Here is a 13,561-nt window from a genome sequence, read left to right as displayed (position 1 = left end):
AAAAATTATGATTATGAATAATTTTAAAATTAAAATACCACATAAATATTAAATTTGATTTGAAAATTACTCTTTGTAATATACACGCTTTGTTTTTCACACATTACATACATAAATACACACACTATACATACAAATACATATAAACATTTTCCTACACATTTTCATTATAGCATCATACTTATTTTTTTTGTTATAGCAACCTAATTCCAAATAATAATCATATAAATAACACACAAAAACATACAAATAACACACAAACACAATTCTGGCGACAATTCATTCCAAATTCCAAATAATAACCATACAAAAACATACAAATCAAATATATAATTTCAAAAGTCAAGAAAATGAACCTGTGCTAGTGCAATTTACCGATTTTCCGATAAGAAATCCAGTTTTCCGGCAACAGATTCGGAAGAAGTAGATTTTCCGACAAGGGTTCAAAAAACATTAAATTAAACACTTAAAATCAGTAAACAAAACTCCAGAACAGAAGTTGAATAGAAAATAGGGAAGAAATCGGACCTTAAATAGAACTTTTGTCGTCGGAAATGAGTGTGGTCACCGGTAATAATGGAGCTCCACTGGTGGCCGACGGTAATGGCTGTCGGAGACGAGTCTTGTGGTGCAAACGAGGTCGTCGTCGGAAGTGCAGTCGCCGATAATCGTTGGAGGAGTGAAAGGAAGCAGAACAAACAGGAAAGTGACGCAGTGGGGGGGTTTTCTGCGACGAGTATTAGCGGCAACGCGTATTAGCGGCGACGCTAGGGTTTTAGTGGCGATAATAGGTTATTAGTGGCGACACCCTTGGAGGGAAAACACAGTGCCCTTTTTCCTCATTTCCCACCGTTAGATGAAAAGCAGATCGAACGGGCATGGTTGATTTGACGCGGATCGACGATGTAGCATCATTAGCGGTGACACCAACTATTAGCGGCGACATGTAACGCATCAATTACATGTCGCCGCTAATAGCTGGTGTCGACACTAAAGGTGTCGCCAATAATATCGATATTTCTTGTAGTGGCGCTTGTTTTCTCCCTTTACGTCTTTGTGGGGTGGTGTGGGTTGAGTTTCGGGAACCATCTCTTATTCTTCCGAGTAATCCAACTCGTCGACAAGTTGTGTTGATGGTGGGATTGGGTTTGAGTTTGAAAACATTTGCAGCGAAACATTTGAAACTTGCATCGGGTAATATTGTTCAACATTTTGGTATTGGAATTGTAGTGGGGATTGAATGGGAGCATCGAGTTGGGGGCGATAAACTCCTTGTGGTGATGAATCGATAGCAAAAATGTTTCGAGAAGCGATGTTTATATTCGAACCATGGTTTTTTTTCCTTCGATCGGAAAGTAAGGATTGATTTTCGGGATTCATTTTTTTTTTTTTTTTGAGAAGAAAGTGAAGAGAGAGTAGAAGATTGTGTGAATTTTGTTTGATGGTTAATAGTTGTGTATTTATAGATGTGTAAAAAGGTTAAAAATAAAATAAAATAAAAAATAGATTTAAATCCGTTATGTTGCAGCCCCTAAAAAATATATAATTTTTTTTACCGTTGAATAACGGTTGAATTTCAAAATAAAAAATAAAAAATAAAAAATAACACCCAATCACAGCAGGAGAGAGAACGCGGGAGAAGTTTCCCTCACCCATTCCCGCACCACTCTTCTCCGCGCCGACGGTGCGATGTTCCGCCGGGCGGGAACCCCCCCCCCCCCCCCCCCCCCCCGACCCTTCCCCGCTCCTACTCCGTCTGGCCTAATGCATAAAAGTTACTCATCAACGTCAATCCACCATTATTTAAGATCCTCCAACAAAAATCATGGTATATATTACACCTCCAACTTTTCAATCTTTTTTTTACTGTGGAATCTTATCATACGATTTGTTTATCTTTAGACAAAATGAAAAAATAATATTTTTGGTTTGCATTTTTTTTAGAGATTTGACACTTTAAATTTCAAATTGAGAAACATAGCCTTTTCCAACAAATTTTGTTGTTGATTTGGTTTCACGTAAAATTGAAATGATTATCTTATCATTATTATATTTATTTTCTAATTTTCTTTCTTTTCTAAGAATTTTGTTATTATTAAATCAAAAGTTACATGATCATTATGTATGAGAGAGAGAAAGAGAGAGACGTTAACTCCCCATATCTCTATAAGAAACATTTATGAAAAAGAAATATTTTAAAAAGTCTATTTTATTTTGCATTGATTATCGTAAATAAAATAAAAAAGTCAATAAACTAAAACATATAAAATGTAGTATTTATATTAAATGTGCAGGTTTTAAACAAATGAAAGACGGTTCGAGTTAATTTTTAAAATTAGAGACCGAACATGTCTTTTGTCACTTACTCGAGGAACGATTCGTGTAATTACCTTAAACTAAAACATATAAAATGTAGTATTTATATAAATAAAAATAGAACAACTTTAATCATCATGGAGATACATTTTATTTAATATATGCTATCTAAACTTTATCTAAAATAGTTAAACTAAAATACATACTTCAATATTTTTATTTTATATTTTCTTTGCCTAAATTATAGAAACATGATTTTTTTATTTTTAATTTTTACCTGATAGAATTTGAGAGATCTATTTTAAGTAGGGCTCTAAACGAACTGAACATTCGGCGAATCGTTCGTGAACTGTTCGGCGAGAAGTTCGTTTATGTTCGTTTATTTAATAAATGACGAACATGAACAAAAATTATCGTTCGTTTAGTTAAACAAACGAACATGAACAATGGTCTCGTTCGTCCATTTATGTTCGTGAATGTTCGTTTATGATGTTTGTTTGCGTTCATTTATGTTCGTTCGTTTAAGTTTATTTATATTCATCTATATTCAATTAATTTTTATTATATTGCTATATTATATGTTCGTTTATGTTCATAGATGTTCAATTGTGTTTTTTTTATCTTTGTTCGTTTATGTTTGTTCGTTTATGTTCGTTTAGCATGTTCACGAACATAAATGAACGAACACGAATAAAGTAATTTGTTAAACGAACGAACATGAACAAGAAAATCTTGTTCGTTTATCCGTTCGTGTTCGTTTGTTGTTCGGCTATCTTAATGAACGAACATGAACAAGACCTTGTTCGTGTTCGTTTGGTTTATTTACAGCTCTAATTTTAAGATCTTATTATGGTTAGTTATGTTAGGATGTTGTAAGTGAAAAAAGAGGCTAAAGTGATTATAAATAAGCATTTAAGTATTTTATTATTAGCTAACAAAAGTTTTTTATTTTGCATTGAAAAATTTATGTCCTTTATATAAAGATTATGTTCAAAATTTGATACAACTAAATAATTTTATTAAAAAAAAATTGACATAATAAAAAACTTATCGTATTTTATACATATTTAACTTTTAACCATACCAATTAAACGAATTAGTTGAATTTTATTTTGTTGTATTTCAGTTAATATTTTTAAAATCAGTAGTTTGCATCGATGTTTTTTAGTTGAAGAAAAAAATTTATTTGTATTTTGAAATCAAAATAGAAATATACTTTTAACTTTTACTCAAACTACATACTTATATTTTTAAAACAAAATAACAAAATAGTAGTATTTTTATACTAATATTTTTTTATAATAGTTGATCATATATTTATAAAAATAAATATATTTAAATAAGAAAAAAATAAGGATAAATCTCTCAAATTATCTATAACGTCCTAAAAATACCGAGTAAAAATTTCATTTTAAAATAAGTCCAAATCATTCGTTTTTTTTTCAAAAACAAACAGAGTAAAAGTATTCTAAAAAAATCAGAATAAAATCATAAACAGTTAATGCAGAATAAATCTTCAGGGGATGCAGTGCAATCAAGCCGAACCCTTTCTTTTGAAACCAAAAGTACCTGAAAGCATTTGAAATATAAACCGTAAGTACATGGCTTACTGAGTTCTCCCAAAATACTATATATCAAATAACAATGGGCCCAGCCAAACATACATGCGACGGCCCAACCCATATCATTCGGTAGCAACCCATATCATCCTGTCCTAGCCCATATTATTCTGGCCTAACCCATATAATCGGGTGTAACCCATATAAAACATACATAATTGGGCCCAACCCATATAAAACATACCTAATCGATCCTAACCCATGTAAAACATACACAATCGGACCCAATGTAACATCCCAAAAATCAAGCATCAAATTTTCATTTTTATTATAATCAAAACATAGTTATGACTTGACCCAAACATTTAAAAACATTTCTAAGTAACACAATTATCATAGTTGATTCTCGAAATCACGTATAGCGGAAAACATAGGTGTATACGCTGCGATCGCCCCGAGCACTTTCATTTGAAAACTGGAGTACCTGAAACATAAACTGAAAACTGTAAGCCCAAAGCTAAGTGAGTTCCACAAACACCGTATATAATGCAAACATATTGCCAGGCATATGTCGTAGCATAAGCATATACACATAACAATTGTCAAAATATATCAGAGTATAATGCAAACATATTGTCAAGAATATGTGGTAACCTTTTTTATACTCTGATGCAGTGGGCAAGGCCCAGTATGTGCTTATATGCTTATGCTACCACATACCATACAATAACATATAAGCACATACTGGGCATTACCCACTGCATCGGACTGAAGTCCGAAAACTGCATCAGACCGAAGTTCAGAACTACTAGGGCCTTGCTCTCTGCATCGGACTGAAGTCTGGAATCTACATCGGACTGAAGTCCAGAACTACCCAGGGACTTGCCCTCTGCACCAGACTAAAGTCCGGAAACTGAATCGGACCGAAGTCCAGAACTGACTAAACATGGCATAGCATAAGCATAACATAGAACATAAACACATATACTGGATACTGCATCGAACTCTAGTCCGAAACACATAACACATAATCCTGCCTGAGTCACGAAGACATCAAACATACTACTACTGCATCGGACCGAAGTCCAAAACTAACTCAACATGGCATAGCATAATCATAACATAAAACATAAACACATATACTGCATACTGCATACCTTCCAGAGAATGTCAATTGATGTATATTAAAGATGAGATGAGCCAAAAAGACATCTTAATACCTTCCAGAGAATGTTAATTGATGTATATCCTTGCTTCCCGCGAGTTCCTAGCTTTGATTTACTTGTTTCCCTAAGTGTTCCTCACCAAGATCTCTCTTCAAATCTCTATCACACCAAAGAAACACACATACACACACAATTAGGGTTTAAGGGTGCCAAGAAGCTGTAAAGGGAGGCTGGGGAAGGCCAATGATTCTTTAAGTAGGGTGCGAAACCTCGAGATTTAGGGTTTCATCTGTCAGCTCCAACTCGTCGAGTCCGTTCTTGGACTCGGCGTGTAGATCACTAAAACACGCGGGGCATGCCAGACTCACACTGAGAATTCAAGAGTATTCCAGATATGAGCTGAGGGTCGAGCGGGGCATGCCAGACTCATACTGAGGACTTGGAAGCATTCCAGATACAAGTTGAGGGTCGGGTAGGGAATGCCTGACTCGTACTGTGGGCTCGGGAGCATTCCAGATACGAGCTGAGGGTCGGGTAGGGCATACCAAACTCGTACTATGGGCTCAGTGGTAATCCAGATGTGAGCTATGGGCTCGGAAGGCAATCCAGACTCACACTGTGGGCCTAGGGGTAATCAACTTTGTAATACTGTGAACCCAGTACATGTTGTTATTTGTATATGTGTTAGTTGCAGTGTATCAGTATTTTAGGGGAACTCATTAAGCTTTGGGCTTACAGTTTCAGTTTTTGTTTCATGTACATCAGATGATCGCGGATAGTCAAAGGCGTGATCGTACAGCTCCTCATGTTTATAACTTTTTTTTTCTGGGATACTTTTATATTATACTATTTTGAAAACAAGTTTTGTAATGATTAATAGTTTTGATACATTTTTAAAAGTGTAAATTTGGCATGATTTTTATTTGTGTTACAGCTAGTCCAAGGGTATGTATGGTATGTGGTATTTTGGGGAACCCACTAAACTTTGTGTTTATGATATTATGGTTATTATTTCAGGTACTTCCGGTTTCAAAAGGAAGGGTTCGGCTTGATCGTAGTGCATCCACCCATGTTTCCACAACTATATGATTTTAGGATTGTACTTTGATAACTTTTTTTATTCTGAATTGGTTTTTGAATGATTGGAAAAAAGGATAATTGGAGTTTCTGGTTGAATTAAAATGAAAATTTTACCTTATAGTTTTTGGTCCTTACATCTTATTTTATTAGTTTCACATGAAGAACCTAGATACGATCTTAAAACATATAAAATACATATATAGGATTACCACATTTAGAAACCAAAATGACGTACGACCGACCATCTAACATTTGTTTCCATCAAACACAACATGCATGCATGCTGTCATATATATCATGTCACGCCTGAAGAATGACACCCAAAGAGTCTACGGAACTGCCACACTTTCCATAGAATCCCGAAAACTTACCGCGTGTGACCCCAAACGAGAAATCAGTCCCGGGGTTTGTGCCGTATTCCCCATAAGTTCTGATGTTGGTCCGGAAAGTCACTGACGTAATCACGGTGTGGTCACCAAATGATCCGACACGCCCACTAATCCCGATGAGATACTCATTGTCATCGAAGATGATCTGAAACCCAAATATAAATATCATGACTGCTATATTGTAAAAAAATAAGAACCTAACTTCGATACGTGTATACATGACAGATGAATTAGAAGCTTACCATATGAGGTGAGCCACCATCACCACCGAATTTTTCAGAAGAATGGGTATGGCCATACCCATCCTTGTAAGTGAAGCTGATGAAATCTAAAGCGTCTCCACTTCTTAAAGCTATCTTGGAAAGTGTTGAACCATCAGGTATTATGAATTCCCAGGTACGGGATCCACCCTTTCCTCCCCAAGTTGTACCCCATACGCATTCTGCATTGGCTGCCTGCATATGAATCCAGAATAAAATATATTACTAAAAGAGATGAAAGAACTTTAGCAATGAAGAAACGATGTAAACCTCACATTCCCTATTCAAATATGGATAACAAACTCTCAGAATATGGTGAAAGTATGTACCATTTTGGTCTGTGTGGAACTGAAGTTGTTTGTACGTCTAGTCCGTTAAGTGCTTGACTATATATAGACACCAGCTTAGGGTTGTATAATTGAATGGAGGAGTTAGAACGACGTGAGGTGGCATGTCTAAAACATTTCACGAGATCCACGTTTTCCAATTCCTAAAAGCTAGAGATGGTTGTTGGAAAAATAAAATTAAATCCGATTGATACAAAATATATTCAAAATAAAGCATTTGATTGAAAACTCACATGATGCATGTGTAAGGAGTCTAGGTGTGATCGTCTTATATTTCCTCGTGCAGTAATTACAAGCACTCAAGCAGACATAAAACAATAATTAGTACCTAACACATTGATATTTGATAAACAAGAGTCAAAAGTTTTGTATCTTTGCTTCCTGTTTCCATGTCTTGTTAGTCGTTTTTGGTATATTTCTAGCATAGCAGGATGACTTTTTATAAAACTTTTGCTGTTTCAGAAAAAGAAAAAGGTACTCCTATATGCACCTTTTCAGAAAAAGAAAAAGTTTCAACTTCAGATCTTGGCTCAAACACAAAAGCCTTTCCTAAAACCCACCCAAAAAGATATTAAATATGAGATGAGCCAAAGAGAAAGCTTAATACCTTCCAATGAATGTCAACTGATGTATATCCTTGTTTCCCACGAGTTCCTAGCTTTGATTTACTTTTTTCCCCAAGTGTTCCTCACCAAGATCTCTCTTTAAATCTCTATCACACCAAAGAAATACACACACACGATTAGGGTTTTAGGATGCCAAGAAGCTATAAAGGGAGGTTAGGGAAGGACAATGATCCTTTAAATAGGGTGCAAAACCCCAAGATTTAGGGTTTCATCTGCCAGCTCCTACTCGTCGAGTCTGTTCTTGGACTCGACGAGTAAATCACTAAAACACACGGACTAATCCGCTGCTACTCGGTGAGTAGGGCAGCCAACTCGTCAAGTAGACCTTGAAATCAAGAAAATTCTCACATAAACAGTACCTGAAATTTAGGGCGTTACAACTTGATTATTTGTATGGGCATTAGTTATGTTATATATCAACATATTATGTGGGTTGGGTTGAGGTTATACTACTTCGTGTGGTAGCCAAAAAACCCTAGAGTATTCCAGATATGAGCTAAGGGTCGAACGGGGCATGCCAGACTCACACTGAGGACTCAAGAGTATTCCAGATCTGAGCTGAGGGCCGAGCGGGGCATGCTAGACTTATATTGAGGACTCGGGAGCATTCCAGATACAAGATGAGGGCCGGGTAGGACATGCTAGACTCATATTGTGGGCTCAGGAGCATTCCAGATACGAGTTGAGGGCCAGGTAGGGCATACCAGAATCGTACTATGGGCTCGGTGGCAATCCAGATGTGAGCTGTGGGCCCGGAAGGCAATCCAGACTCACACTGTGGGCCCAGGGGTAATCCAGTTTGTAAAGTTGTGAACCCATTACATGCTGTTAATTGTATATGTGTTAGTTGCAGTGTATCAGTATTTTGATGGAACCCACTAAGCTTTGGGCTTACAGTTTCAGTTTTTGTTTCATGTACATCAGATGATCGCGGGAAGTCAAATGCGTGATCATACAACTCCTCATGTTTATGACTTTGTTTCTGGGATACGCTGATATTATACTATTCTTAAAACTGGTTTTTTAATGATTAATGGTTTTGATACATTTTTAAAAGTTTAAAATTCGCATGATTTGTATGGGTGTTACAACTAGGCCCAAGGGTATGTAGGGTATGTGGTATTTTGGGGAACCCACTAAGCTTTGTGTTTATGATTTTTATGGTTATGATTTCAGGTACTTCTGATTTGAAAAGGAAGGGTTTGGCTTGATCGCAGCGCATCCACCCATGTTTCCACAACTATAGGATTTTGGGATTGTACTCTGATAACTTTTTTTATTCTGAATTGGTTTTTAAATGATTGGAAAAAATGATAATTGGTGTTTCTAGTTGAATTAAAATGAAAATTTTACCTTATACTTTTTGGGTCGTTACATCTTTACTGTTTTTCCTTACCTTCTAGCCTCATGATTAACATATACAACAATACTATGATAGGTTTTGGAGTTTAGTTTTTGGTAGCGGGGGATGTGACAGTTTCTATTGGTTACCTTCCTAGTAAAACTTTGTTATATTATTTAGGTCACATAGTGGGTGGTAATATGTATTGGATTGCTTCATAGGACGATATGATCCTGAAATTTACTTATAAACTTTCGAATTGGAGGGATAAAACTCTTTCGGTAGGGGAAACTGATGTTACATAAGTTAGTTTTGGGTGCTACCCTAACGTACTTTATGTCTATTTTTTGAGCTTTGGAATTTGTTGTCAACCGTTTAGAAACTTTTCATAATGTTCTTTCTTGGGGATTGGGAAGAACGTGAAATGAATTGGGTTAAATGGAAGAAGGTATTGGCTCAAAAAACAATATGGTGGTCTCAGGGTTAATAGTCTTTTTTTCTCTAACCTATGCTATTCTTTTTAAATGGATTTGGCGGTTACTTTCATTTCCCATTGTTCTTTGGATTAAAGTGATTAAATCCATTCATGGAGGACATGGTTACTTGGTCATTATTCACTGAGGAGTGTTGGTAACTCCATTTGGGTATCAATTGTTGATTCTTTATGTTCTAAAGGTATAGATCTTATGTCTTTTTGCAAAATGGTGATTGGAGATGGCAAGCTTACTTCTTTTTGGTAGGATCACGGGATTGGTAATGACCCTTTAAAAAATTCATTCCACATATTATATGCCCTCGCGTTGGATAACCAAATCTATGTTGCTTTGAATATGCATCAACCGGGTTAGGTTACTTCTTTTAGAAGAAAACTAGACCGAGTTTAAAGAAAGAGCAATGGTTTGATTCTTAGATTTCATATCCTTGGTTATCCTCTTCATCTTCAGATAGGTGAAATTGGTCCCTTGATGGTGTCGGTTATTTTTTTCTGTCTTCTGTGAGATCAAATATTGATAAGCATTTTCTTACTGGGTACAAGTATTAGATGGTGTCGTGTCACTCCAATAAAAGTTAATGTTTTTGTCCTATTTGCAAGTAGGAAGTCGAGATTGTCACTCTTTATTCTTTGAATGTAAATTAGCTATCAACTTATTAAAACTTTTATACAGATGGTGGAATATTCATATGTCTTCTTTGTTTTCAGTGAAAGACTTGATTAACTGGGTTGGCTTGTTCTGTTTGTCTTCTCATTGTCAGGAGTTTCTGGAGGCTGTTTTTTACACTCTCTGGTGGTCGATTTGGAGTTGTAGAAATTCTATTCTTTTTTGTAAAATTAAGTCTAAAAAATGTTTGTTGTTGGATAAGGTGGTTTCTGAAAGTGTCTTTTGGGCTAATAGTAGGTATTATAAAACCAATGTCAATTGTGTTGCCTGATTGGAGGTCCAAATTTTGTTTACTGCTTCCATGTCATTGTTTCTTTTGTCTAGATTTTTGCTAGCTTTCAATTATATATTTGTCGTTCTAAAAAAAATGTTTGTCTATCCCAGGTCTAACTAGACTCTGAACCGAAGAAACTACACGTCTGAATATATTTGCTAAATTTTTTGCAATTATTCTAAATTCTCATCAATGAGAGTACTCTAAAATTAGTCACACGTAGTAGATTACTATCTTTGTAGATAAGAGCAATGAAATATTGATTATATCTATTCAAGCTCAAAAGTGACTTTTTAAACTCATTAATGGTTTCAACAAAGAATATCCTAATAACTTCTAGAAAAAAGAAAACTCATCTAGTGCAAAATATATGTACCTTCGCAATCTCACATTATATAGTTTCTTAATTTCAAAAACACAAATCACAACATCCATAAACTAACCTCCATATGAGATAATATTTTAAGCAAATTAGTAGCTTAGATAGGATGTTAGTTCACCGTTTTGAAAGAAAATAAAAATACTAAAAGTCACAATTCACCTATTCTGAATGGGAAGTCGAAACCTCATTCATCGGAATGCTATGAATGGTCAACCTACGACTTTTATTAATCAACATATTCTCAGGTTTATATTACAATTTAATTACATATAAAATTTGTTGATTTAGCCTAAAATAGAATGATCATATTAGCTCAACGTTAAACAATTCAACTTGCAAAGTCTGATTCAACAATGATTTGCAAAGATCAAAACTTATGGATTTGAAGGTTTATGTATACGAAAAATTAGTATATAGGCAAGGAAGAAGATGATTGTTCTTTGTGTTCTTATTGTCATCGTGTTTTTGGTATTCTTAATTGGTAAATGTTAATGAATACAGAGGGATAGATGAAAACACCAAAATACTCTCATGTGGATAGCATATAAAGGGTCTTAATTGTTTTCCCTTTAAGGCGGTTAAATTTAGGTGCCGACAGGACAGCCAAAAAACAAATGAATAATCAATAGTGTAACAAATGAATCATAAATAATCAATAGTGTAACAAATGAATCATATGGACTAAAAGATTTTATTTTCAACAACTGTAATTACTTTTAATATAATTTAAGGGAAGTAAAGTTTAATATTTATTTTATTTTCCGCTCCTATATCTCATTCCATCCCCAAGTTCATATTCCAGATATTTGATAGCAACGGATTTGGCTGTCGAAAATTCGTAATAGGTCAATTTTGTAGTGACTTAATTAAACCCATAGATTCCATTGAGCGACACAGCTCACTTGTATGTTGACTTTTCCTTATATGGTTACATGTATGAAAGGATAAATTGGAGTCCTCATCAAATACTCCAAAAGAAAAGGATCTGTCTCTAAGAAAAAATTATTGTGTGAACAAAAAAAAAAAAAAGAAAAAAAAAAAAGAAATCAACCCTAGCTACAAACTAAAACCAAACAAATTTATGGTGGAAGTATTAGCAAAGAAGAAAGCAAGAAAAATCCATTTAGAAGCTAAAAGCTTAACGGGGGTACATGAGAAACGTAAATGCACATGCACATGCTTATTGAACTTGACTTGGTATGCTACCTTATTTTACTAGTTTCACATCTGAAGAAACTAGATACGATCTTAAAACATATAAAATACATATATATAGGATTACCACATTTAGAAACCAAAATGACGTACGACCGACCATCTAACATTTGTTTCCATCAAACACAACATGCATGCATGCATGATGTCATATATCATGTCAAGCCTGAAGAATGACACCCAAAGAGTCTACGGAACTGCCACACTTTCCATAGAATCCCGAAAACTTACCGCGTGTGACCCCAAACGAGAAATCAGTCCCGGGGTTTGTGCCGTATTCCCCATAAGTTCTGATGTTGGTCCGGAAAGTCACTGACGTAATCACGGTGTTGTCACCAAATGATCCGACACGCCCACTAATCCCGATGAGATACTCATTGTCATCGAAGATGATCTGAAACCCAAATATAAATATCATGACTGCTATATTGTAAAAAAATCAGAACCTAACTTCGATACGTGTATACATGACAGATGAATTAGAAGCTTACCATATGAGGTGAGCCACCATCACCACCGAATTTTTCAGAAGTATGGGTGCGGCCATACCCATCCTTGTAAGTGAAGCGGATGAAATCTAAAGCGTCTCCACTGCTTAAAGCTATCTTGGTAAGTGTTGAACCATCAGGTATTATGAATTCCCAGGTACGGGATCCACCCTTTCCTCCCCACGTTGTACTCCATACGCATTCTGCATTGGCTGCCTGCATGTGGATCCAGAATAAAATATTACTAAAAGAGATAGAAAGAATTTTAGCAATGAAGAAACCATGTAAACCTGGCATTCCCTATTCAAATATAGATAACAAACTCTCAGAATATGGTGAAAGTATGTACCATTTTGGTTAGTGTGGAAGTGAAGTTGTTTGTACGTTTAGTCCGTTAAGTGTTTGGCTATATATATAGACACCAGCTTGGGGTTGTATAATTGAATATTGGAGGAGTTAGAACGAGGTGAGGTGGCATGTCTAAAACATTTCACGAGATCCACGTTTTCCAATTCCTAAAAGCTAGAGATGGTTGTTGGAAAAAAAAAAAAAATTTAATCCGATTGATACAAAATATTTTCAAAATAAAGCATTTGATTGAAAACTCACATGATGCATGTGTAAGGAGTCTAGGTGTGATCGTCTTGTATTTCCTCGTGCAGTAATTACAAGCACTCAAGCAGACATAAAACAATAATTAGTACCTAACACATTGATATTTGATAAACAAGTGTCAAAACTTTTGTATCTTTGCTTCTGTTTCCATGTCTTGTTAGGCGTTTGGGAGACTTTTCATTATACTTTTGCTGTTAAAAAAAAGGTACTCCTATGCACGATTAATTTGTCTCTCCGCTCGCTTCTTTTTCCTTGTTTCTTCTTTTTATATGTCGAACGTCAAACGTTCAGAAAAATTAAGATTATATTGATCAAGCGACGATGTTATTTTCCGTATTTTGT

At 35.2% G+C, this 13,561-nt stretch overlaps 1 protein-coding gene across 1 annotated transcript; it reads right to left on the bottom strand.

The window, feature by feature from the left end:
- Window positions 1-11,810: 11,810 nt before the first annotated feature.
- Window positions 11,811-12,972, bottom strand: LOC145006219 (protein GOS9-like). The gene is made up of 3 exons (XM_078965309.1): window positions 12,954-12,972; window positions 12,608-12,820; window positions 11,811-12,510 (listed from the first exon to the last, which is right to left on the bottom strand). The coding sequence occupies exons 1-3, from the start codon at window positions 12,954-12,956 to the stop codon at window positions 12,277-12,279; spliced, it is 450 nt and encodes a 149-aa protein (XP_078821435.1). The 5' UTR covers window positions 12,957-12,972; the 3' UTR covers window positions 11,811-12,276.
- Between the last annotated feature and the right edge of the window lie 589 nt (window positions 12,973-13,561).

This window comes from Lactuca saligna, chromosome 7, assembly GCF_052625555.1.
Source record: "Lactuca saligna cultivar CGN05327 chromosome 7, ASM5262555v1, whole genome shotgun sequence".
NCBI classification, from domain to species: domain Eukaryota; kingdom Viridiplantae; phylum Streptophyta; class Magnoliopsida; order Asterales; family Asteraceae; genus Lactuca; species Lactuca saligna.
Note: the sequence above shows the minus strand (reverse complement) of the source record. Positions and strands in the feature narration are given on the sequence as shown.

Excerpts from the sequence above, each read along its gene's own strand:
- LOC145006219 (XM_078965309.1), bottom strand. Across the intron at positions 12,511-12,607 it reads ATGGTGGCTCACCTCATATG|ATCATCTTCGATGACAATGA; the intron begins GTAAGCTTCTAA and ends TTTGGGTTTCAG.